General features: G+C 48.9%; 1 protein-coding gene across 1 annotated transcript; it reads left to right on the forward strand.

Moving 5' to 3' along the window:
- Positions 1-17,709: 17,709 nt before the first annotated feature.
- Positions 17,710-22,617, forward strand: ZNF648 (zinc finger protein 648). The gene is made up of 2 exons (XM_007096202.3): positions 17,710-17,750; positions 20,821-22,617. Exon 2 carries the CDS (start codon positions 20,882-20,884, stop codon positions 22,589-22,591), a length of 1,710 nt encoding a protein of 569 aa, XP_007096264.1. The 5' UTR covers positions 17,710-17,750; positions 20,821-20,881; the 3' UTR covers positions 22,592-22,617.
- Positions 22,618-25,227: the final 2,610 nt, after the last annotated feature.

Below are 25,227 nucleotides of genomic sequence, written 5' to 3' on the forward strand. Positions count from 1 at the left end.
TGTGGAAGGGGTGGGTCATTACACTGCACATATTGCTGCCTTACAGCAATGGCGGATGGGAACAGTGTACGGGCCCAGGTACGAAGGACGCACACACACTTCATCTAATGGGCATCTGCTGGGCACTTGGGATGAGCCAGGCTCTGTGCTGGAAGTCAAAACTAAATAAGCCCCAGACTTGCTGTTGAGGAGGCCAGTCCAGGGGAGAAAGTGGTATCAGGCAGATGCACAGCTATAAGCAGACTGGTTCATCCTCCCAGCAGGCAGGAGAACCCAAGGATGGGCCTGTTGTTCTTGTAAGCTGAGCAACTCTGAGGATGTGACCTTCTGGCCCAGTATCTCTCCTGTCACCTTTGGAGAAGTGCCCAAGGGGCGGCATGACCACCCAAATCAGCACCCCAAGTTCAGCAGCTGCTCTGTCATTAGAGTTACCTCTGGTACCACTGGGGTGCAGCATGGGCTGAGGGGTTTGTGCACCAACTCAAAAGGTGTCCACTGAGTGCTTACCAGGCACAAGCATTATAGTGGCTGTCCGAGACGGGTACCTAGGGCTCCCCATTGGGAGGACAGACCCATAAGTTACATGCTGTAGGACGAAGAGCCAAATCGGTGATGTGGATGCAGAGGAAGGAGAGTGTGTTTGGGATGAGCTAGGAGGGAAGTGTGGCTTATTTACAAAAAGGCATTAGTCAACATGAGGCATTCAACACTGTCTTCCGTGGAATTCACCTGGCACCACCCTGATCTTATTACCTCTTCCCTTCCTGGTTCCTACCTTATGAAAGGGTATAAGAAGATGCTGACGTCAGAAATGGCAAGTCAGGGCACACGCCAAGTTTCAGGACGCTTCTCCCGCTGCCCCTCCCACCAGCTTGCTGCAGCCTCTTCCTGCTGCCCCAGGGACAGGCCTAACCTTGGAAGACTGCAAGCAATGCCCCAGCTATACCTTTCCCTGGGCTGGGACTGCCACCTGGGGCAACGAGGGTGTTGTTTTTCTCCCGTGGTTGCCCTTCTGGTTACCTGAGTGACTCATGGGAGGCGGCAGGCCAGCCTGGGGCAGAAGAGGAGGGCTGTGGCCCAAGGCCAGCTGGGGCTTAGTGCCAGGGATGTCCTGAGTGTCCAGACCTCATGAGATGCTACAAGGGAGGAGCTTGTTCCCACATGGGCATAATTGTTTTTTGGAAGTCAGCAATGTGGCTTGGTAAAGAATACAGTGAGGCTCTCAAGGAGGAAGAAAGGAAAGGTAGGGAGATACACATTTTTTGGCCAGAGTGCCATCAGATAGTAGAGAGCACATTCTCCTAGAAGGACGCAGGGCACACTCTGTCCTTGCGGTGCCTTTTCCCAATCAGCAGGGGCGAGTGTCCCAGGCAAGCCATGGTGGGTGTGGTGCTGGCGTGTCACCAACAGCTCTCCATCTTGTCCGTGACACCCACACCCACTCTCAGGACTGAGTGGGTGTCTGAGAGGGGTCTCCCTGGTGGAACCTTTCCTTGTCTTAGGCAGACTTAGAAGGAAGCGTGGTGAGTGTGGGTTATGCATCCAGAGCGGAGCTGAGAAGGCAGAGAACAAGGTTTCTACCCCCATTGTGGGCAACTCTGCTTTTTCCCTCTTACCTGTTGTCTCACCTTGGCTCTCATTAAGCAAAGACTCGAATTTTCACTTAAGAGGAGAAGCTGGTTAGAGGCCCAAAGTCTCACTACATTTACGTTGGGGATAGAGGAGGAGAAGGTAGGGGGGTTCACGCGAGTGCAGAAGTCCTCAGGCTCCAGCCCACAAGGTGTACCTCTGAAGTACCGGAAGACATGGATTCCACCTCCCAGGCTATTCCCTCTTTGATTTTAGGATGTCACTTTGCTGGACTGGTCAGGCAATGGCTACATCACAACTCTGCTTCAAACACAAGGGCTGTGTTTGGGAGTGCTGTGCCCACTCTGACAGCATCTGCCTCTAGCCCTCTCTCTGGCTTTGTGCTTGCTATTCCTTTCTTGGTGTGAACTGCGTCCAGGAGACAAACCAATGCTTTACTGTCCATGTCCTCCTTACTCCCTAGTCATACCACACACTCCAGAAAGTTCGACTGGGACTGACCAAGAGTATCAACAAGATTGACTGTTGATCATGATTGGCCTGCCCCACGCATGAACCCCTTTCTACCCAGAATATCTCAGCATTGACTTGCCATTAAGAAGAAAGCTCTGAGAACATGCTGGTGACCTTTCACCTAATCATCTAAGCCATCCTTCAGGGCTCAGACCAATTTCTACTCCGTGACAAAGCCCTCCCTGTCAACTGCAACTTACCACCATCTTCTTCCTTCACCTTTTGGACTCACAATATTTAACAACCACACCTCTCTTGTGTCTTCCTTCATCACTTCCTGCATGCTCCCTTTTGGCATGCCTACGTATGACCTTGCACCAGGGGCCAGGTGTAGCATGGCACCTCTATATCTATCTATATCTATATCCTCTATATCTGTATCTATATATCTATCTATATATTTTATACATATACATGACCATCTCAGATCTCACAGGTGGCATCTGAAAAGTGATCTTTTGAAACATATAAGATTTGGATGGAAAAGACTTTGTGGTAGACAAAGGCATCAAGACAGGAAATGGTGGGTGGATATGTGGGGAGCCACCAGGATGGGTCCCAACCAGGCCAGCTCCTTCAAGTTGGCCCAGTCAGCACCTGGGCTTCACTCTTTCAGGCTTTACCCACTTTGGCAGCTTTCTGCCCAGGGCCATCGGCGGGCAGTGACTCAGAGATGCTGCAGGAGGGAGTAGAAACAACAATGTGGTCACCTACTGTAAAACCCAGTCAGCCACCCCAGCCCAGATTTTCCATGCATGGGTAACCCTGCTAACCCATGCCCCCAGTCAACACCAGGACGCCCTCCATGGGCCTCAGCTTCATGAGGTACTACTAAAAATACTGTCTGCCTGAGAGGTGAGAGAACTGGCCACTAAGCACCCCATGGCGGTCTTGTTTGCTTCTGCAGACTGGTCAACAAGCCCTGAAGTTGGGTTAAAGCTCAGTGGGTGGTGGGGGTGGGCTGTGCTGGGGAGCAGGCCGGCCAAGGTTGAGAAAGAACAAAGAGAGAGGAGAGGGCCTGGGGGGAGCACGGAGCCTGTGCCTGGCAGCCACCTCCTGCTGGACCCCTGGAGGCATGCTGCTCAGCCCTCCCAGTTGAAGTGCTCTCTGGGGCAGAGGGGCGGGTGGTGGGCCCAGATGTACTGGGTTTTCCTAATGGATAAAGTCAATTTTGTGACTGAAAGGCTAACCATGGAATCTAATCACACAAATGAGAATTTGGCCTTCCCTCATCAAAACCACATGGGAATTCCCAGGAACTATCCAGGAGATTCTGATTCAGTGGCTCCAGTGAGGACTGTGAGTGAGTGAGTCAGTGATTGATTGATTGATTGATTATTTATAACAAGAATGCAAGACCTCTAGAAGAAGGCCTGGAATTAGAAAAAATTAGATCCACAAATGGTTACAGATCTTTTCTGTGTGTAGAGCAGCTGGAATCCCGGTCTCATCAGGCCAAATCACTCAAGGCTCAAATCACTCTGGCCTAGAAAAGGCCTCCCATGAAGTGCCCTGGAGAGCAAGAAAGAACCCTGAGCTCATCCTGTGGAAGGGAGTTCCTCATCCAAGGGGCAATGCTGCCACCTGCTGGCTAGTTCTAGAAACTTCTCCCATTTTCCAGGTGCCTGGTGTAAACAGGTGAGAAGCCAGGTGACATGGCCCTGCCCTCCCTCTTGTTCTGCCTTTGAAAATGTTCTATTTCTATTCTGAGAACTACAGCATCCCCAGATCTTGCACCTCTTCTGTCTCCTCTCATTTAAGCCCATGTTCCCTGGGAAGCCACTAGTCAAAGGCAGATCCTGTTAATCTGATACCTTGCCCTGAATTCCATTTAGTTTAGCACACACTTGACATGAGCCAGGTGTGGGTTGGCCACACAGCGGAAAATAATTGAGGGCCTTTTGCAGAGGTGGTGATTCATGAAGATGGAGAATTCTTATCCAACGTGACGTCTGAGCTAAGTCCTAAGCATAAGCGAGAGTCAGCCAGGTGAAAAATAAAAAGGGAGATTCCAGGCAAAAACACTAGCACAATAGGATATTCTGGCCATTTGACTATAGAAACTCAATTGTTTTATTTTTAATCTACTTCTTTGCCCCAAAATGATGGAAGCACAAACATTGCCCCTCAATTTCTGGGCAGGTTTCGAGATTTAGAGAAAGGAAACAAGTTTTCCGGTTGCTAACATTAGATTCTGGGTTTTAGAGGTCTCCAGGTCTGTTGTGACAGTACAAGAGGCAGGTCTAGGTTTGAGAGAAGAAGCCACATGACCAGAGAAGACAGCAGGCAGAGACACTTTCTCTCTACTAGAGAGTTCTCCTGGCCCGTGTGGGGAAGGGCTCTAAGTCACCACCCACAGCCTGGTCCTGCAGTGCCCCATAGGGGTATCCAGGCCCGGAGGGAAGTGGCCGCATACACTGCATTTTCAGCCTTGCAAAGAATCTCCGGGTTCTGAGAATGGCAGCGAAGCATCCCTGAGCCAGCAGACCTATGAGCCCCACGCTGAAAGAGCCCCAGATGTCTCCGTGCTAACCCTTGTTGCTGAATGCCCAGCCACCAGGCCCCCTCAGCCCATGAAGGACTTGGGGACCTCGACATAGGCTCAGAAACAGAGAAATACAAATTTAAACCACAATGAGAAAATAAAGGAACTCGATGTTCTTGCATGCCTGCTGTGCAGCAGATTCATACTGGTCATAGGCACAGGAAATACCAGGACGTGGCATCAGAAGAAAACGGAGAAGGTGTACCTATTGTAAAGCGGGTTGATGAAACTGTCTGGGTGGTGGGTAGGAGGCCAAGAGCCTAGGACATTCTGTAGCTCTGGTGGTTCCAGGATCCTAGCCAAATGTTCTCTCCCAAATGGCATGAGGCCTTATTTGTGCCCTAGAAGGTTGTGGTCGTCTGCCTCCCGAGTGCCACCTCTGCACTTATTCTGGGGCCAAACATAATGGAGGCCAAATTTGATCACATTCTACTTCTGCTCATAATCCTTCCGCAAAAGAAGTCTATACCTTCTAAAGTATATCCTTTTCAGTGCCCCCTCCCATGCCCTCCAGGATCGAGCCCAAGCTCCTTAGCATGTTCTACAGACCCTGCTTGTCCCTCAGGCCCCCATTTGGCCATTTTCTGAATCCCCACTTCCACCAGAATGGCCGAGTTAAGGCCTCTGTCCTGTGCTCCCACATCTGGGTTGCTCCCATCACGGCCCTGAGTACAGTCTCAAACTACCTGCTCACTTCTTCATTTGTCTCGCCACACTTTGGGGTACCTGAGGATAGAAACTGTGTGTGGATCACAATCACTTCTACAGTGCCAGCACAGCACCCTCATTTCAAAGGGGGTATTCAGCAAGTTTTCTTACAGGATATCCTCTCAACATGAGACCTCAAGGATTGGGGTGCAATTTAAAGAAGAGAAAGCATGGCACCAAATGCAAAGGCCCTGGGGTTGGAAAGAACGTGGCGTGTCTAAGAAACATGCTGAGGACGCTGTGGCTGGGATGCAAAGAGGTAGGTGAGCAGGTGGCATGGAATTTGGTCTGTTAGGTTCTAAGCGTTGTGGGAAGTCACTGAAATGTGTTAAGCTGGATAGAAACATTACCCTATACCCACCACTTCTCTTTTTGCTTTCACTGAACACAGGCTCTCTTCTGAGAACGGTTCCCGGCAGCCTTCTCCAGTGGTGCTTAGTTTTCTCCACCACATCCCTCCTACCTCTGGGTGGGGCACCCGCCTTGTCTTCCTCACTCCTTCTTGCTGTTGCAAGCTATTCTTCCTCAAAAGTTCCCAGCTGTGAAGATCAAGTTGTCAGCCTGCAACGCCCACCATCCCTCAAACCCCAGATGACTACCCTTCATTCCTTCTATGGCACTTAGCACCAGGCTCACTGTCACCATCTGTCATCAGTCTTGGGACTATAACTCCATGGAACTGGCTTCTTAGTTCCCTGGGTGTTTCTCCCCCAGTGATGTCCTCCCAATGGCATCTCAAAGACTCAAGAGCCTGACATCGAGAGTAACTGCATCCCTGTCAGAATCTCAGCTAGGTGCGTCTTCCTCTCCGACCAGCACCTATCTCCTCCTGAAATCCCATCACTGGCAATCCTTCATCTCAGTGAATGGCTGCCTCTCTTACCTTTAACTCATGCCCCACTCCCCTCCTGTTCTCTCTCCCCACCCTACTTGGCTCAAATTCCATGGTTTATCACTTCAATTACTTCTTTCTTTCATATGCCCTCATCCCCAATACCCCTCTTTTGCTTCACTCTTTTGTTTGGCAAAACTCTGATCTAGTTAACTGCACCTCTGAGTCTACTCCATGCCTGTGCCCACAGAGTGGACCACGGCAGCAGGAAAGTGCACATCCTCACACTCTTCCTGACTGGCCATGACAGCTAACCTCAGGTGGGCCTATAATGCTGCCCGACAATCATGAACCCATGCACCGTCCCACATTCCTAGACAAATACTTTATACCTTCTTTTTATGCAGGTCCCCCACACCTCCTGCCCCACCTGCCATCTTAGCCAATGGCCTCACTTCCTATTGCACAGAGAAAAAGCAGCGCTAGAAAGAGCATTCCCTCAAGCTCCCACCTCTACATCTCCCCACACACCTCTGTCTGTGTCTATGTCCTTTAACGTTCCCCCTGTTCTTGTGGATGAGCTGCCCGCTCAGCTCAGAGGCTGACCCTTGTTTGGTCCTGGACCCAACCTCCTCTCACTTTCTCAACAACCAGAAGTTCCCTCTGCTCCTGCCTCAGGCTGTTCCCATGCTCAGCTCTCTCTACAGTGAAGCTCCTTGAATGGCCTGTCTATACTCATCGGCTACAATTCCTCTCCCGTCTGCAATCTACTCCAATCAACTTTTGAGGCCCATATGGCTAAATCAAATGGTAAAGTCACAGTCTTCATTTAACTTCATTTAATGGGCTCTCAGCAGCATTTGACATAATGGTAATTTCCTTCTCTTTGAACCATTTCTTCCCTTGCTCTCCAGAACCTCACATCTTTCTGGTTTATCCTCAAGGCCCTGTGTTCTCTGCTTTTCATCTCTTTTGCTTTTCATCTCCCCACTTCTCAGACTCTGTCCTTGGACTTCTTCCCTTTACTACTACTACCCTCTCTTGGTGACTCATATAATCATGTGGCTTTAAATGCAACCCATATGTTGATAACTCTTTAAATGTTATGTTCTACTAAGATCTCTATCTTGAATCAGATGCCTATATCCAATCCAGTGCTGATATCAATGATCTCTTATCTATCAGTTATCAATTATCTTTAGGCATTGCCCAAGCCTAAGCTCCTTTGATCCTTTCTTGTAAAATCTACTCTGAAACACTTTCCCCATCTCAGTTAACCACAGCACCACCCTTCCAGTTGGTTGGGCCCCAAATCATAGGGTGTCCCTGATACCTCTTTTTCTCTTGCTTCCACATTCAACCTATAGCCAAATCATGTTAGCTTGACCTTCAAAATATTTCTGGAATTTGACCATTTCTCACCATTCTGATCTAAACCACTGGATTACTGCAATGTCTCCTAACTGACCTTCTTGAGTTTACTGTTGCTCCCATGTGGTTAACACATTACTCACAGCAAAAGCCAGACTCCTTAAAATGCCCTGCAAGATCCTACACAATCTGGCCATGACTTCATCTCCTCCTTCCTGCCTCCCCCCCCCCCCAACGCGTTCACTCTATCCGTCCACTCAGACCTCCTTTCCCCCACAGTCTAGGCATGTTCCTGCCTCAGGGGCTTTGTACTTGGTTTTCCATCTTCTGCCTTCTCCCAGATGTCTGTACATCTTGCTCTCTCGCCTCCTTCAAGGTTTTGCACAAAAGTTATCTCCTTAGTGAGATCTAGCTCAGCCACGCAATTCAAACTGCAATCCCCACACCCTCACTTCCAAGCCCCTTAACACTATTCAATTTTTCCCATAGCACTTATCAACATCTCACAGACCCTATCATCTGATTACTATGTTTATTTTGGGGGTTTGGGGTTTAAGATTAAAAAGCAAAGTTTATTTCTCTCTCGTGCTACATGTTCTCTGAGGGTCCGCACAGAGGCTCTACCCACCGTAGCCATTCGGGGATCCAGGTTACTGGACGGTGGAGGTACCACCCTCTCAAATGTTGCTGGTTTGTCAAGAGAGAGAGAAGGGGGAGCTTGGAGTCTCATTGAGAAACACGCGTGCCATGTCGGAAAGACACTCATACTTCATTGGCCAGAAGTAATCACGCGGTCCTGACTAACCACAAGGGGCCAGGGAATAAATCCTACAGTATGCTAAGATGGGGGAAACTGGAAATATTTGATGGGCAACATTATATGATTACTAAGCAGTCAATATTTATTACATGAACAAATGAATCAATTTGAGGGAATGAGCTAGAAGCTTTTGCCCTTGATGAAGCCTTAGATATTGGAAATTGAGGAAAGGGGAGGAATATGATACAGGAGTCAGTGACAAATCAGATGTGTAGAGTGTGAGAAAGTCTAGTCTGACTCCTAGGTTTTCAGTCTGGGTGAGTGGAGGAATAGTAATTTGACTTTATTTTACAAAAAAAAAAAAAAGGTAGAGAAGATACAAATGTAGATGTGTTCCCATGTGTGTGCTAGGTAGGCTGTAAACGAGACACCTGCATCTTGCCGTCACTTGTTGCTAGATAAGATATGACATTTGGCACCAGGTCTTTTGCTTAGTAAAGTGTTTATTCTTTGTGGTCAGAGGACCTGGGGACCTGGCTGGGAATCATAGGTGCCCTGTGCTCTGAAAGCACTTGCAACCTGTTATAGGGGCAGAGACCTACAAAATGTGGGGAGCAAGGAGGGATTTAGGGAGATGCAAGGCACTTTGAATGTGTCGCCTCACAACGTGTCATCAGTGAAGTATTCTTATAGAATTTACCATTAAAGATACCCTACCCAGGATCATGCTTTTCCCAGAGCACCTGCACCTGGTGAGCCAGTAAGAAGGAGGTAGAAAGACCCGGCCTCTGGACATGGAGTGTTACTTGTGTCCTGGTTTTTAAATACAAATTCAATTTCTTTAATCGACACAGGGATATCACATTATCTATTTCTCCTTGACCAAACTTAGGTAGTACATTTCTTTCAAGGAATTTTTCTATTCTAACCCATCAAATGTGTTGTGATACAGCTGTTTATAATATTTCCTTATTATTAATCTTTTAAGGTCTGTAGAATCTGTAGAGATGTCACAGCTCCCAACCCTGATATTAGTAGGTGGTGTTTTCTCTCTCTCTTTTTTTTTTTAACATGATCAGTCTGACTAGAGGGTTATCAATTTTATTGATCTTCTCAAAGAGCCACTTTTTGGTTTCACTAGTTTTTTTTTCTATTGCATTTATTTTCTCTCTTAGTTATTTCTGCCCTTATCTTTATCATTCCCTTTATTCTACTTTAGGTTTACGTTGATCTTCTTTTTTCTAGTTTCTTGAGGGGGAAACTGAGGTAGTCATTTTAGACCTTTCTTCTTTTATAATAGAGACCTTTTGTGTAAGTATAAGTTTCTAGTGGCTTGAATTTGTTTCTGTTTTGTTCACTGATAAAACTGTAATGTCAAAAACTGGAATTGGTACATAGTAGGTGCTAAATATTTGTCAAATTAATGAGTTAATGCCTCCTGTCTACCCAAAACCCTCTGAAGAGTTCCCATGTTATTCCAAAGAAAGCCAAGTCCTTACAGAATCCCTTCTCTGACCCCTGTTCTTGCTGTCCCGCCCTCCTCCCCCAGCTACACCCCCTTCTTTGCTGTCCCTCAGACAAGCCTGGCAGTATCTGAGCTCAGGGCTTTTGCACTTCCTGTTTTTCTGCCTGGAATCCTCACCCCCACCCCATTTCTCCAGGTAACAAATGATGTTTATCTTTGTGCCAAGAGTTTCTGCCATCTCTCATCCTCCCTTCCCCTGTGGCTCCTCCTGGATGAAGAAACTTGGCCGAAGAGCTGAATCCGGATACTTTGGGTTCTCATTTCCACAGCAGCCCTGCCTAGAATCCTCACTAGAATCCTGTGCCCTGAGCCCATGAGCCCCATCACCTTGGGGTGCCTCATCAAAATCAGGTTTGTTTCTGCAAGGCTGAGGACTGGAATTGGCCGAAGCACTTTCACCCCATGAGGCACAGCCACTAGGAGGTTGTTGATACAAGAGTTTAACTTCATTCATTTTACAAACAAGGACATAATTTGCCTCACTGTTTTCAAATATAATGGCATAGAACTGTGCAAAGTGTGTCTTTATGTTTTTATAATCGCTTATAATTTTGTTTGTGTTTTTATCTCCATCCTCCACCCACACCCTCTGAGTAGGCTTGCCAGGGGTTTTCGAGACCTTTCCACTGCTGGGGTATGGTGCAGGACCACTCCTCAGTTCCTTTTAGCCAGGAGACTCCACACGGAGGGAGTAATGTTGCATTCCAGGGGCCCTAAAAGGAATTTCTTTCCAGAATCTCAGCTGCACACCCAGGGCCAGAGCATGAAGAAGAGAGGTTCTGTCCAGTTACGCTCCGTGCTGCAGTTGAAAAAGGAAAGAGGAGGTGTTTTTGTTTTTTTTTTTTCATGGAAACCTCAAACGCCTCTCCTGTGAATTACCTCTGTGTTCAGGCAGCCGAGCTAGACAGCTGCGAGGAGAAGCATGTGTGTTTGGCGGGGGCCTTGGAAAGAAAAGGCCCCTTGTACCGTGGCCAGCGACTGGAGGTGGTGTGGCCAGGAGGACAGGGGAGTTGGGGAGCCCCGCAGCAGCTGCGCCAGAAGCCGGAATCCCAGTGGCAATGCTCAAGTGGGCCGGAGGGGGAGCCCGAGAGCCGAGACGCCCATCCCTGCGCAGAGGCGCGCAGGGAGGGCTGTGCCCCAGAACACAGGGCCCCAAGGAATATGGTGTGAAATTCCTGACAGTAGTGAGGCCCCTTCCCTCCCCTTCTTTTCTTGGCATACTCAAACTCATCCTTCAAGGCCCAACTCAAAAGACGTTTCGTTTGGAAAGACTTCCCCAAAGCCCAGGCAAAGCCAATTCCCCCTCCTCCTCCTTGCAACCCGCAGCATTGGCGGCCCAAGGTGCTCCGGGTTCTCCAGCAGGCTTTGCAGGGCTTCGCAGGACCTGGCCTGGTTCCCCTGCACCAGCCGGGCTCAGCGCCTGGCTCAGAGCAGCGCTTCTCGGTATACTTGGGACTCATGCTTCAGGATCCTGCATGGGCTGGTCGCAGTGGGGACTCCGGGATCCTCCTGGACCTGAGGAACCCCTGGGGAGTGTGCCCCGGAATCATCATATTTAACTAGATGCCCCAGTTATTCTTCTGCACAGCAAGACTGGCACAAAGTACAGTGTTTGTGACCAAGAATCAAAGCAAACCAGAGTAAGAAACACAGTTGCCATCACAACTCCGCATATACATAAAACTAAAAACTAAAAAAAAAAAAAAAAAAAAAAAAAAAAAATACTTGAAACTAAAGTTTTCCTTACGATGTATCAGATATTCTGATATATTTTATATTCTACTCTGTTCTGTTTTACTCCATTCTATTCAAACAGGCACGTTGGGTGTGACTCACTAAAGTGATTCCCTGGCCTGGTCACAAGTTTTGTCCCTCAGTTTGGAAAACATAGAGTGATGCCCACCAAATGTTTGATGAATGAATAAATGCAAGACGGAGCAACCAAGCGAATGCTTGTATCTCAGCAACTGTAAAACAGAGGGGCTGCGTTAGATAATTTCTAAGATCTTTTCATTCAAAATTCTGAGACCTGATGCCTTTTCTTCAATTTCCAACAGCTTCATCACGCCCTAGGGCTGGTGATCTTACAGTGATTCCCACTGATAGAAGAGTGCAGCGGGTTCTATTTCTGTGTGTTCATTAAGTAAGGACATGCAGTGCCTTCCCTTCTAGCGTCCCCAGGCTTGTTGTCTCCCAGCCTGGAAGGACCAGCAAAGGCAGGAGGCAAACCTAATAGTATAGGAGATTCCTGGAAGTCCTGTCTGTGGTGTTCTCTCCTTGTCTTCCACATGGTCCCAAGGTTAAGGTGGAATAGAAGAAATCTCTGTGGCCTGGAAGGGTGTGTTATCCCCAGGGCAAAGAAAATGTGCTACTATATCAATAGAGTGAATGTTTGAGTGTTTGGCCAGTTGTGTTCAGAGGGCCGTGAACCTCAGAGATTCCCATCCTGCGGCTGATATAGCTCATCCTCCTACAGTGTGGGCCAGGGGCTTTGGTGTTCATCTGGGAAGGCCACCACAGCACAGGGTGGGTCTTGAGGAGCCAGAAGGGGGCTGGTCTTTGTGGAGAGTCACCAAAGAGGTTCTGGTTCAGTGGTACCTGGTTATAGCTCATCTATAGGGTAAGGCCTCAGGAGAGCTGAAGGAGAGTTCTTGTGGAAACCAGAGGTGGGGTTCTCCGCTGCTTGCTTGCTTTCTTTCTTTCTTTCTTTCTTTCTTTCTAAGATTATTTGAGAGTGCGGGGGAGGGGAAGAGAGAAAGGGAGAGAGAGAGAAGCCTAAGCAGGCTCCACAGTGCTGAGCTGAATGCAGGGCTCAGTCTCATTACCTGAGCCAAAACCAAGATTCAACACTTAGTCAACTGACCCATCCAGGCACCCCCTACTGCTTCCTGATGTTTGGATTATAGCAGAGGCTAGTTCCCCCCTCCCAAAATTTTATTATGATTATCTAATATTGGTACAGTCCTTGCACTCTGCAAGCCACATCATCTCATTTAATCCCCACAACTCTGTAAGGTAGATAACTATTATTAGCCTTAATTTACAGATCAAGAGGCTGAGACACAGAAAGGGTAAGTAACCAGCCCACACTCATGCAGCAAGTGGTAGAGGCAGGATTAACTAACCCACACAGCCTGACTCCAAAGCCTGCATGCTCGGTCACTACACTGTGCAGCCTTCACCAGGGGCAGGTGGAGTTGTCAGCCAAGGGTGGTGGTGTCCACCTGGTGCTCCTCTGCAGGAGGTGCTGGCAAGTACTGGCATTCAGAGTCATCACCACGTCTTGTCATCCTGTCTGGAGCACACACCTCCCACCCCGTCATTGATTACATGTATTGAGTGTAGCACATAATGAAGAGCCCAGGCTTATGCTCTTATGCCCAGGCTCACTGCTCTGGAGATGTCGTTGAAAGCCTGTTTGACTAGCCTGTCAGTTGGGATGCTTGGGACAAAGAGACCAAAGTGAGCCAGAAAAATGGTAGCTTTCTGGTGGCAGGTAAAGAAGGAAAAGCATTTTAGAGGAGCAGGGATGGTTAAAGACATCAAGCTCCCACCAGCTGTAGGATAAAAATAATAATACATCTTATTAAAAAACCACTCTATGGTTGACATTGGACTAAATTCTTTAAAAATATTGTTTTAGGGTATTTTCACAACAAGCCTGTCAATGAAGGTATTCTTATTCTCATTCTACAGAGAACCCAAGACTCAAAGAAGGTAAGGAAACTGATCAAGGTCATCTAACAAATAGAATTGGGATTCGAAGCCAGATGTGTCTAATCTAAGATCATGTACCCAGTTCCTATCCCACCCACAATTCTGCTTCTCGCTTATATACTTTTACTCAACAAAGTTTCATGCCTGAGAGAAAAACAACACTACTGTGCTTGGGACACTTAAGTGGTTCCATTAATCTTCCTCAAGGATGACGCAGGGCTGGTACAAGAAAGCAGATTGGTGACAGCTGGTGGCAGAGCATGGGGAAACCCGCAGGGGAGAGGGTCCAGGCTTCAGAGTCTCATCTGCAGAACTTGGGAAGACTCTCGGGTCCTCTCAGAATTACTGTCTGACCCAGTGTCCAGACTCAGCCATGGTTCACCAGCTCAGCAAGGTGCCAAGCACCCTCCAGGTAGAGGGTCAACCTCGTCCATTTTCTACCCATGTCACTCAGTTCCCTTCAGCCATCCATGTAGTTCAGACACTGCTGGGCCCCTACACAGTGCCTAGTGGGGGCCAGGTGCCTTCCTTTCTCTTCCTGCCTTGTGCTTTTCTCTTCATCTCTGCTTTATTCCCTTCCCAGATAAGCAGGAAGGGGGGCCCTTATTTTCACCACTGCCAGTCAGGGCAGCTCTGGGACAATACCAGATTTTTAAGGCAGACTTGTTAATAATAACAAATAAGTAAAAACAATGTCTCCCTTGTTTCCACAACATAGGATTGAGCAGAATGATATAAATTCCAAAATTTCTTTAAAAGGTGGGGAAAGATGTGGTCCTAGGGGAAAGTCCTTTCACTCCAATGCCTGTGGTCCTTACAGAGACTGTTGGGAAGACTGGATGAGACAGTGAATATGCTTGTGCTATCAGAAGTGGAGGCATCCAGGAAACAAAAGGGATCTGAGCAGCAGGTTGACCAGTGGTCTAAGCAGGACCCAGAGTACAGTTCTGAGACCTGATCAGTGCCCTGTGCACAACTCATCAGGATGGCGAAGTCTCATATATAGAAAAAGTGTGCTCCAATTCAAAGCAGGATTTTTAAGATGGCTAAGGGGACATCTCAGGGTAGGTGATTCAGGGAGATATAAGGCACACGTTATTTTTCTATGTAGGTAGCATCTGGGCCACTCCTTACCCCTTTCATTGCTAGGTGGCCTACATACTAGTGAGATGATAACACCAATGTGCCTTGAAAACCAAGGAGGAGACAAAGTGGGCAAGTTAACATGGAAGGAAGTCCCAAGGTATATGGTAATTAATTATTTGTTACAGTTGCTAGAAATAAAGCATGATGAGGAACAGGCTGTTCAGGATGGACACTAACAGGTAGGCATTCAATGGAACCATTGTCTCCTTAGGCAGCTGTACTGAGGAAAGAGATCTTCTAGGAGAGTGACTGCAGTGACCTCACATACACAGGTCACATGGCCTTGGGGTGGAGGGACTAAGTTTTCAGGAGGAAATGAGGGTGGAGCCAGGCAAAGGCCAACCATGCAGACTCTAAGGGGTCAGTGTGTGGGTCACTTGTCCTGTAGTGGTTAAGAATGTGACCCTAACAGCTCAGAATCGATCACAGCCCCACTGCGACCTTAGATAATGCACTAAGCTATCTGTGCCTCAGTATCCTCAATCTGTAAATGGGAATACCATCGACAGGAGCCACTCCATCAAAATGTGGTAAAGACTAATGGAGACACTGCATGTGGTATGTTAGCATAGCGTTAGCACAAGGAAAGCTCAGTGAATGTACATCATCGCTGTGAAGCTGCCGTGGGGAGGGACACATGCAGGCTGACCCCAGCCCCAGCTCTCACCACCACAGGCCCCTCCTGAGGAATTGAGCCATTTCCTTGTCAAAGGTGTCCAAAGCCCAACACTATACAATATGGCCGCCTGAGAAATTTTGAGCAACAGTGTTGGGATGCAGGTTGGTGGTAACAGAATCTGCTAAGTTGCTGTGGGAGACATTTTACTTTAAGGGTCTATTTTCCCCCATCCTACACCATCCCTGCCAACACCAATGGTTCTCAACCTTTTTGGGACCATGGCCCCTTCGAGAAATATGTGATCGCTAAGGATCTTCTTGCTTAAACAGTGCATATCCACATAGCTGTAGCATTCTTCAGTTTATTTCAGGGGTTCTATGGATATGAAGGTTTGAATCCTGTTCTAGACTTTGAGACTCAAAGACCTCGAGGCATCTCTGCTGTCTGCCTACTCCCTCTGAAGCCACAACTATACAACTCCAAGGTGCAGATAGACCTGCTTTTCTGGATCATACTCTGAAAATTGCTGTTCAGAAAAATGGATGAGGTGTCAGTATTGCCGTCAGAGTTGCAGCCCTAACGAGGCCACTGGGATCAAAAGGAGCCCCTTGAGCCATGTCTTCCCTAGAAACAACAGCATCAGTAGTAACAATGAAGGCAGCTGACTTTTCTGGGCACAGCTATGTGTGAGATACTGAGCTAAACTCTTTACATGCATTAGCATATTTGATTCTCCAAGACCCCCATGATGAGGATGCCATTATCTGATGCCATCAAATGGGGATTCTCATTTTACAGATGAGAAGCTAAGGCACAGAGTGATTAAGTAACCCACCCAAAGTCACACAGCTAGTGAGTGGTAAGGTAGGCCAGTCCCACAACCCTCCTGTCAACCAGTATACTTTTTGGCTACTCAGGGACATCACAGGTACCATACTCCCATCTCCTGTTTTAATGTCCTGAGCTTTCACCCTAGTAAAGACACATTAGACGTGAGTGGGTGCAAGTTCTAGAAAGAGTGACTCTCATATCCTGGGCCAACCTTTTTCTTCAAAATGAACCTGCATGGGAGCCAATGCTGAAGGATGGAGAGAGGTCCTAGGCGGGCCTGGTATCCATGAGAATAAGGAGAGAAAACAATCTCCCTGCATCCCACCCCGCCATGAAATTGTCATGGGCATGTTTGAGCCGATGAGTACTTCAAAAAATTCTGGGAACACCCCTTTGTCAAACCACAGCTCTACAAAAGGCACGCACCAGAATAGGGGAGGTTGTACACCCTGTCCTGCCTGCCGGGGAAGGAAAAAGCATGCTTTCCCCAGGAAGGTTGCATGTGACAGTGGCCTATGGACATATCAGGGCAGGACTGAAGGATGGATTTCTTGCTCTGCTGGGGAGAAGGAATGGGAGTGAGCAGGAAGGAAAGGCCACCTGCAGGAGGACTGAGCAACCTTTCTGAGGGAGGAGGGGAGAGGGAGGGAGGCTCTGGCAGGAGGGGAGGCGGGAGCAGAGGGAAGGCAGGACCTTTCAGGCAGTGAGAGAGGGCAGCCCCACTGTATTTCCCAGGCTGCTCTCTGGGATGCAGGCAGGAAGGTCGAGTGTATTACACTGGCCCCACCTCCTGAAGCTCTCTCTGCAGCTGCTGGACTGGACACAAAAGAGTGAGGGACAGAGACACCACCTCCGCTGATTTGTACCAAACTCTGGTTCCAGTGGCTGAGAGGCCACATGTGACAGAAGTCAGGGTGGGGGACCCACGCAGCTGTGTGCATTTCCCAGGTAAGCAACTATTTGTGTCAGAGCCAGAGGTAGAGAGCAAGGCCTGAAGGCAGAGGAGAAGGCGGGCGGTGGCTGCCCGGGGATGGACCTAGAACTATCGATAAGTTACCTTATTGATAAGTTACTATCTATAAGATTACCTAACTAATCTATAGAAGGAAAGTAGGAAGAGGGGCAGGGGCCAGCGCCAGAACAAGCCCTCAGGCCAGGCTTCTACAAGGTGTCCCTGTCTGAGGTAAGTAAGGCTTACATTTGGGCCACTTCTGGCCGGCAAGTGTGGTGGGAGTTCCAGGGCAGGGCTGTGCTCTGACAGCCTCTGGGGGTCAGCAGATCTGGAGAGCAGAGGGACCCGCCACACCATGGCATCAGTGTTCTTCCAGACCAGGAATGTTTGTGTAGGCTTTGCCAGAAAGCCCTCCCCTGGGCCCCTGCCTTCCTGTCGGTCTTCTTGGTGGTCAAGAGAGAACCTCTGGAAGCTACAGAAGGAAGAAAACAGGATATATTCCCTAGGGCTGTGGCTTCAGACAGGGGAGGGACTTCCCACCTGAAAAGACAATCTCCTGTCAGGCTTCTGAGAAGCTGTGAGCTGGCGGAGCGTGCCCTGAGGAGGCTCACCTGTGGCCCAGAAGAAGGGGAACGAGACACGTATGTAAAACAGGGTCTGTGTGCTGGAGGGGGGTTGGGGGCGGGCAAAGTAAGTGGTCTGCAAGCAGTTCCGTATGAACGTGCACAGAGTGTTGTCCCAGAGAAAGAAAGAAGCTTAAGAAGTCTATCTCAATCAAATCCAGCATCCCTTTGCTGTCCCTGCTGGTGGACCACCGTCCCTGATCGGGCATGCTGGCCTGTGCTGTGACCCTTCTATTGACTAGACACACACACACACACACACACTCTTCTAAGAACCAGTGTGCTGAAAATACATCCAGCCTGGTTTCCTTTCGAGGGATATGCTAGCCATGAAATAGTAATGCTCTGACATGGTAATGGGAATAGAGCAGAGAGGTCTGAGGGAGGGAGTGGTCCCTGGGCTTCAGGTCACAAAGGGACATTAGATGCTGAACCCCAGCCACCATTGCACCATGTGCTCCCTCCGTCTGCAGCTTCTGTTTCCAGGTACAAGGTGAGGGTTCCCCCGGTTTGCTCCCCTCCTATAAGCACACACACACACACACACACACACACACACACACAATAACTGGGATTATGATCAGGCAGGAGCTGGGGGAAGGACAGTTTGATGAGCTGGGGCTAGGACATGACTTTGTTGTGTGAACCTTGACCACCAAACTATGACTGTCCATCTAGACACCTCCCAGAAGTCTCGCTTGGGTGCAGAGGAGCTCATGGTACAAGGGACAATGCGCTAGTCATTGAATGCCAGCTGCGTGCAGGAGCTTCCCACAGACTACACAGTAGGGGTATTACCTTCCATCTTTCAGAGGAAGAAAAACAAGGCTCTGAGACCCTAATTGATGCACAAGCATATGCTTTTGAGTTTGATACACATCTGCTGAATGAATGACTACTCTTTGCTGGGGTAACAGAATGCCTCCTGCCATACAGGGAGCACACTGGAGCCACACCAAGTGCACAGATCACTCCTCTTATCCTGCCCTAGATGTGGAAGGTGGAAGGTGGGAGGTGGGAGGTGGGCGGAGGAGGAAAGAAGGAGCTTTCTGAAAGTAAATACTCAGTGACTAATACTCTTGACCACCCCAGGCAACAGTCTCCACAGCATGTGTCCTGGCCTCTCTCTGCGGAGGGCAATTTGGGTCAACACGAGCAGGGAGGAGCCCAGTGGTGGGGCCCCGGAGCCAAGGTTCCTTGGCCTGGAAAACACAAGGCGCTTTGATGCCTACAGAAAGCAGTGGCTCTCCCCCAGGATGCTGTGGCTGCTCTTGGGCAGGGCCCTGCCCCAGGGCAGGCCTCAGTCTGGAGGCCACATCTGGGAGGTAGGCCCTAAGGCTCAGGGTGTAACATGATGGCCTCAAGTTAAAGAGAAGCCTCAGGGCTGTTGTCTATGAGCAGTGTGGTCTTGGGCAGGTAGGAAACCTCATGAACCCTCACTTTCCTGGTCTGTAAAATGGAAAGATTAACAGTAACAGCATTCCTCTTAAAGGCTGCTGGAAAGAATAAATGAAATCATGCTTATAGAGGTGCTCAGCATTCTGTCTGGCTCATAATGTCTGCCCAGAAAGTGGAACTGCTAGCATTATCCCCTCTGAGAGTCTCAGAAGGTTGCCTCCAGACAAAAGCAAACTCAGCCCTCTGGTCTGAAATTGCTCCTTGCCCCCGGGCCTGCAGGAGCCCGCTTCTCACTCCAGTGGCTCCTGTAAAATGTGTCACTCACACAAACAATCCTTAGTAAGCCAACCCCGGCAGGCTTTCTCTGTGTCTTCAAGCTAAAATAAAATCACTCAGAAAACAAAACTCAATGGCTTCCTTGTCTCATGCCTTGCTCTCAAAACCTTAAGTCTATGCTTCTCAAATCGGGGTACATGCATCCCTGGGGGCATATGGGGTTTGCCAGAAACACATGAGGCCATGGGATAAATATTGCATGCTTAAGGGGGAAAAGTTAAACATTTAAACCGAAGGTAACTTAAAACACGATCTTTGGGGGAAAAAAAAGACAGTATTTAGTGGAAAAGAAAAAGAAACACAGGGTAAATGTGTGTATAAATACATATATACATGTGTATATGATTTACTTAAATTAGAAATACATAAATATAACATTGTATGTCAATTACACTTCAATAAAACTATTTCTGTAAGAATACATAAAAATGAGATATGTTAAACAAAAAAATCAACATGACATAGAATGTAAATTCTCATGACTGTTTAAGATGAAGCAATGTATTTTTTTAAATATAATTTATCGTCAAGTTAGCTAACATACATTGTATACAGTGTGCTCTTGGTGTTGGGGGTAGATTCCCGTGGTGGTTCGTCGCTTACATACAACACTCAGGGCTAAGACATTTTAAGGATAGTTCAAGTTTCTACAAGCAACCCCCCACCCAGGGTGCATATGTTCACTGCCTCCCCAGCAGCTAGGGGCTCTTTATTGCAAAGGCCTGAGAAGCTCTGTTTAAGCAGGGAGGGGCGGCTGGGTGTCTTCTTGGGTACGTCCTGACCCACCTTCCTGACCCACCTGCATTCTCCCAGTGGCTGCTCCTTATCTTTGGAGGACATGGCCTCACACCCCGGAGCCTGGGAGGTAGTCCCAGCTGACGCCACCGAGAAATGGCAGACTTGGACACGTGGCAGGGACATCAGGAGCCAGCCTGGTTTTCAGCTTCCCAGGTGGGCCAACAGTTTAAGAAGCCTGAGGAGGCCAAGACCTTGCGTCCTGCCCTGTCTTCTAGTCTTCCCCCATGCTCATAGAGAAGCCACCTGGCCAGCAGCTGGGGTTTGAGCCCCCTGGACAGGGCAGGGCCCAGCTGGCACTGGGCAAATATCCTGCCCTTGCCACCCCTGACAACCTGCTCTCCTGGGGCTTCTGGCAAGTGGACCATTAAAGTGATTAAGGATGGCCGTGTGGGTTTTTCGGGAGGGCCCAGCTCCCCCTTGCCAGTGAGGAGCAACAATGTGCCAAGCACAGCTACCAGCTGGAAAGAGACCTGTAGGGAGAACCTCAGTCCCCGTGGCCATGAAGGTGATGAAGTACATTCTTTGTGATTTCTCTTCATACCTCCCTTTTTTGCAGGTATCCTGAGACAAGCAAAGGTTCTGTCTAGGAGGAGCAGGAATAGAAGTGCCTGAACATCATGACACAGGTGGACCCCCAGGACAGGTGGGGCAAGGTGTCTCCTCTTTGTAGCCTGCCGGAGGAGGCTCATGACCCCCGGATGCTGAGCATGAGCTTAGAGAGTGAGGATGAGGACGGTGGGGAGGCAGGAGACAAAGGGAGCCCTAGGGGCCATGATCACCAGGCCTGTCCAAGAAGCAGCCCCCAAGTGACTCAAGACAATCCTGACTTGCCATGGGATCATCCATCCAGTGAGGAAGAGAGATTCTCTGGCTCCTTTAGTTCTGGGAGCCCGGGGAAGGAACCGATGGGGGTGCCTCGGAAGAAGGCCAGCTGGGGGAGAGATGAGTCAAAGATCACCCGGACCCAGGACTCCTCTGGGGCAGGCATAGCTCCGGGGACCGTCCCCAGTGACCCCTCACACAAGTTGTTAGGTCCAGTGCAACCGCTTAGGGACTCACTACCTTCAGGTGCTGACGGAGACTCCACGGAAAACCTGGACACTGCCTTGGGTGTCCCATCCAGCTTCCCTGATACTGGAAGGTATTTCTGTGCACAGAGGGGTGTAGATACCCCAGACCACTCCTCCCTCATGCGTTTCCCCAAGCCCGGTGGCAGCTGGGACCTACCCACGCAGGAGACTCGCACACCAGCGCGGGGATCAGCCTCCCCAGCCGGCCTGGCATCAGCGCTGAAGGCCAAAGCGCGGATGGGCAGGAAGGGCCAGAATCCCGAGGGCACGTGTGAGGGCGGGCAAAGGGAGGCGCACCCCTACAAGTGTCTGCGAGGAGGAGGAAGGGCCTTCCAGAAGTCCGGCAGCCTGCTGAGCCCATCGCAGCCCCGAGGCACGAAGCCTTACGCCTGCGAGCTGTGCGGGAAGGCCTACTCCCACCGGGGCACGCTCCAGCAGCACCGGCGCCTGCACACGGGCGAGCGACCCTACCGGTGCCCCTTCTGCGACAAGGCCTACACCTGGTCCTCGGACCACCGCAAGCACATCCGCACCCACACAGGCGAGAAACCCTACCCCTGCCCGGACTGCGGGAAGGCCTTCGTGCGCTCCTCCGACCTGCGCAAACACCAGCGCAACATGCACAGCAACAACAAGCCCTTCCCGTGCGCGGAGTGCGGCCTGACCTTCAACAAGCCGCTGTCGCTGCTGCGCCACCAACGCACGCACCTGGGCGAGAAGCCCTTCCGCTGCCCGGCTTGCGACAGGGAGTTTGCGGTGGCCAGCCGAATGATGGAGCACCAGCGCGTGCATTCGGGCGAGCGGCCCTTCCCCTGCCCCACCTGCGGCAAGTGCTTCACCAAATCCTCCAACCTGATCGAGCACCAGACCCTGCACACCGGCCAGAGGCCCTTCAAGTGCGCGGATTGCGGCGTGGCCTTCGCGCAGCCTTCGCGCCTCGTGCGCCACCAGCGCATCCACACCGGCGAGAGGCCCTTTCCTTGCGCCCAGTGTGGCCAGGCCTTTGCCCGCTCCTCCACCCTGAAGCGGCACCAGCAGATTCACTCTGGGGAGAAGGGCTTCCTCTGCGCCGAGTGCGGCAGGGCCTTCCGCATTGCCTCCGAGCTGGCCCAGCACATTCGGGTGCACAACGGGGAGAGGCCCTATCAGTGTGAGGACTGCGGCCAGGCCTTCACCAGGTCCAATCATCTCCAGCGGCACCGAGCTAAGCACAGTGCCGGCAAGAAGGAGCCCATCCCCTCCTCCTCTGATGAGTGAGGGCTCTGTCAGCTAACTCTCAGGACGGTGAAGACACTGTCGACCTCATTACCTTGAACCCTCCTCCGTGGGCAAGCCCGTTCACATGGTATTGTCACCTCGCCCCACTGGTCAGCCTTTTCTCCCAGCGGGTCGCCGGCCATGGGGTGATCCATTTGATTTGTATGTTTGGTCTCTTTGTGTAAAAACGAACAGGAGGGCTGGCATCCCTGTGTGTGGCTTCATGTCAGTCTTCTGAATCTCAGAGGTCATATTCCATTGGAAAAGGATAAGAAAAAGTGGCAAGAGCTGGTCAAGAGTTGAGTTCCTTGGCTGAGGGATCTCGATGGATTGGGAATTATAGAATTCAATCGTGGGCACTGTGCAAGGCTCCAGAGATAAGTAAAGAAAAAGACTGTCGTGTCCTGCCCTGGAAGCCATATGCAAATACTAAGAAGGCATGAGGGTCTGGGCCTCTTGGGGAAAAAGGTACTTTTCAGTTTTTACATGAATAAAGGAATCCCCAGATGTGGTCTCTGTGAGCAACTCTTCTCAAGCAGCAAAGCCTCCCTGGGGCTAGCTCAGACCCAGCCAGACGGCACATTATTTCACTTTCCTCCCAAATTACTTTACCCTTGGGCAATGAGTCTTGGCTTTGAAGTAGAGACGGTCTCTATCTTAAAGAGAGGGGAGCTTATGTTCTGTGTTTTGGAACCAGTTATTCTGGTTCCAGAACAACCTTAGCATCTGAAAAACGTCCATTCCTCTTTTCCGTCAAACTCAGTAACTGAATTCAACCTGAGTCTCACCCACAAAATTCACATGTGCCTCCTGTCTGGCCACCTCTTTTCCTGTTCCCACCCTGGGACCTTACCTCCTATGTAATAGAGAGTAATATGCCCATTTACAGACAGATATATAAAATTTCTCCATATGGGCCTGACCATAATTCAAGAAACCTTTTAGATTCATTGAAATCTTTGAGTATCATTAGCTCCAATTTGAAGTAAAAAAATAAAATACCTCTTGCCCAAGTGCCAAGTGTCTGTTTCAAAGTCATTAAGACCAGGTTTGGAAACCAACATGACTCACAATTACTCTGTAATGAGGTTATTTGCAATTTGTATTACGAACAGCCATTCTCCATAATGTATTGATTTTCTGTAGTTTATTTTTATTTTTAAAACATTTTAAAATGTATGATTTATTTTTGGGAGAGAGAGAGAGTGAGGGAGGGACAGAGGGAGGAGGAGACACAGAATCTGAAGCAGACTTCGGGCTCTGAGCTGTCAGCACAGAGCCCGATGTGGGGCTCAAACCCGCAACCTGCAAGATCATGACCTGAGCTGAAGTCAGAGGCTTAACCAACTGAGCCACCCAGGTGCCCAATTTTCTATAGTTTAAGGTCAGTGGTTCTTAGTTCTGGACCTCAACTGTGAAGAATCCATGACCTCACAGAGTTCCCTTGATGCCTATGGGAAAAGAGCGCTTCTAATCTTACCAAAGTTAAATAAGCTATTCCATAAGAATGTATAGTATATTCCTTTTGTAGCTATCATTAGCATTTTTTTTAATTGCCACCAAAGGGTGCCAAATCTGAATTTCTCTTGGATTCCATCTTGACACATGGGAGCCAAAGAGAAGGGGTACATGTTGTCATGCCTTGTTTGACAAAGGTAACCTTGGTATAAGAGTTCTGACTGCATGTCTGGAGGTTTTGTGTCTCAATTCCCTTAGATACATCTGCATGTTCAAACAACAGAGTTGGCCTGGTTCTGGGGCTGACATGACAGCCAGTGGTTATTAGTCCATTCCCATTATTTACCAGTGATATGACCTTGGCTTCAACTTCTGTATCTGGCTAATTAGGAAGGACAATAGTGGGGTAATGAAAGTTGGAGTTATCCTGCCAGGAAAGGAAATTAGGTTGAAGTCACAGGTATTAAATTGGTAGATAAGTCATAAAAATCAACCATAACCTCGTGATTATGAACAAAGTAAAGGCTAGTATATTTTTCCTGGGTAATCAATGAAATCTTTGAAGGTTGAAGTTATTGCTTTTCTTTGTATTTTTTTAAAGATAATTGTCAGTACAGTTTTAATAGTTAAAAGTTTTAGTTTGCTTCTATAAATTTTTAAGGCATTGTTCCCCAGACCAGTTCATAGAATGGCTGTATAGAAATCACCTGGGCTGTTTGTTAACCATAGAACTTCCTAAATCCTAGCTTGGAATATTGGAACAGGTCTGTAGCGCATCTCGGATTCTAATCTTTTAAGCTTCCTGTGTGTCCTGATGCACAGCCAAGTTGGGACCACTGGTATAATTAATGTGTTGGTAATAATTAAAGTTTATCATCTAGTAAGCAGACAATATGAAAATAAACAGGCAATCAGGATGAGATCACAACAGAATGAAACTAAAAATAGGTTCCAACTGCTAGAACTCCTCCTGACTTGGATATGGAAAACTCAAATTAGCAAGCAGGTTTTGATATGGTCCCCTAATCTCATTTCTGCAGATGAGAGGCAGTATCTAGGTATAGGCTTCTGGATGGGCACATCTTTGGGGAGATGGTGAACATCCTTTTTTTTGTTAATATGCAGAGAAAAGCTAGATTAGCTTGTGCTGGGTATCTTTAGAGCTACATCCTGTGTTT

The sequence above is a fragment of the Panthera tigris genome, chromosome F3, assembly GCF_018350195.1.
Source record: "Panthera tigris isolate Pti1 chromosome F3, P.tigris_Pti1_mat1.1, whole genome shotgun sequence".
In the NCBI taxonomy this organism is placed as follows: domain Eukaryota; kingdom Metazoa; phylum Chordata; class Mammalia; order Carnivora; family Felidae; genus Panthera; species Panthera tigris.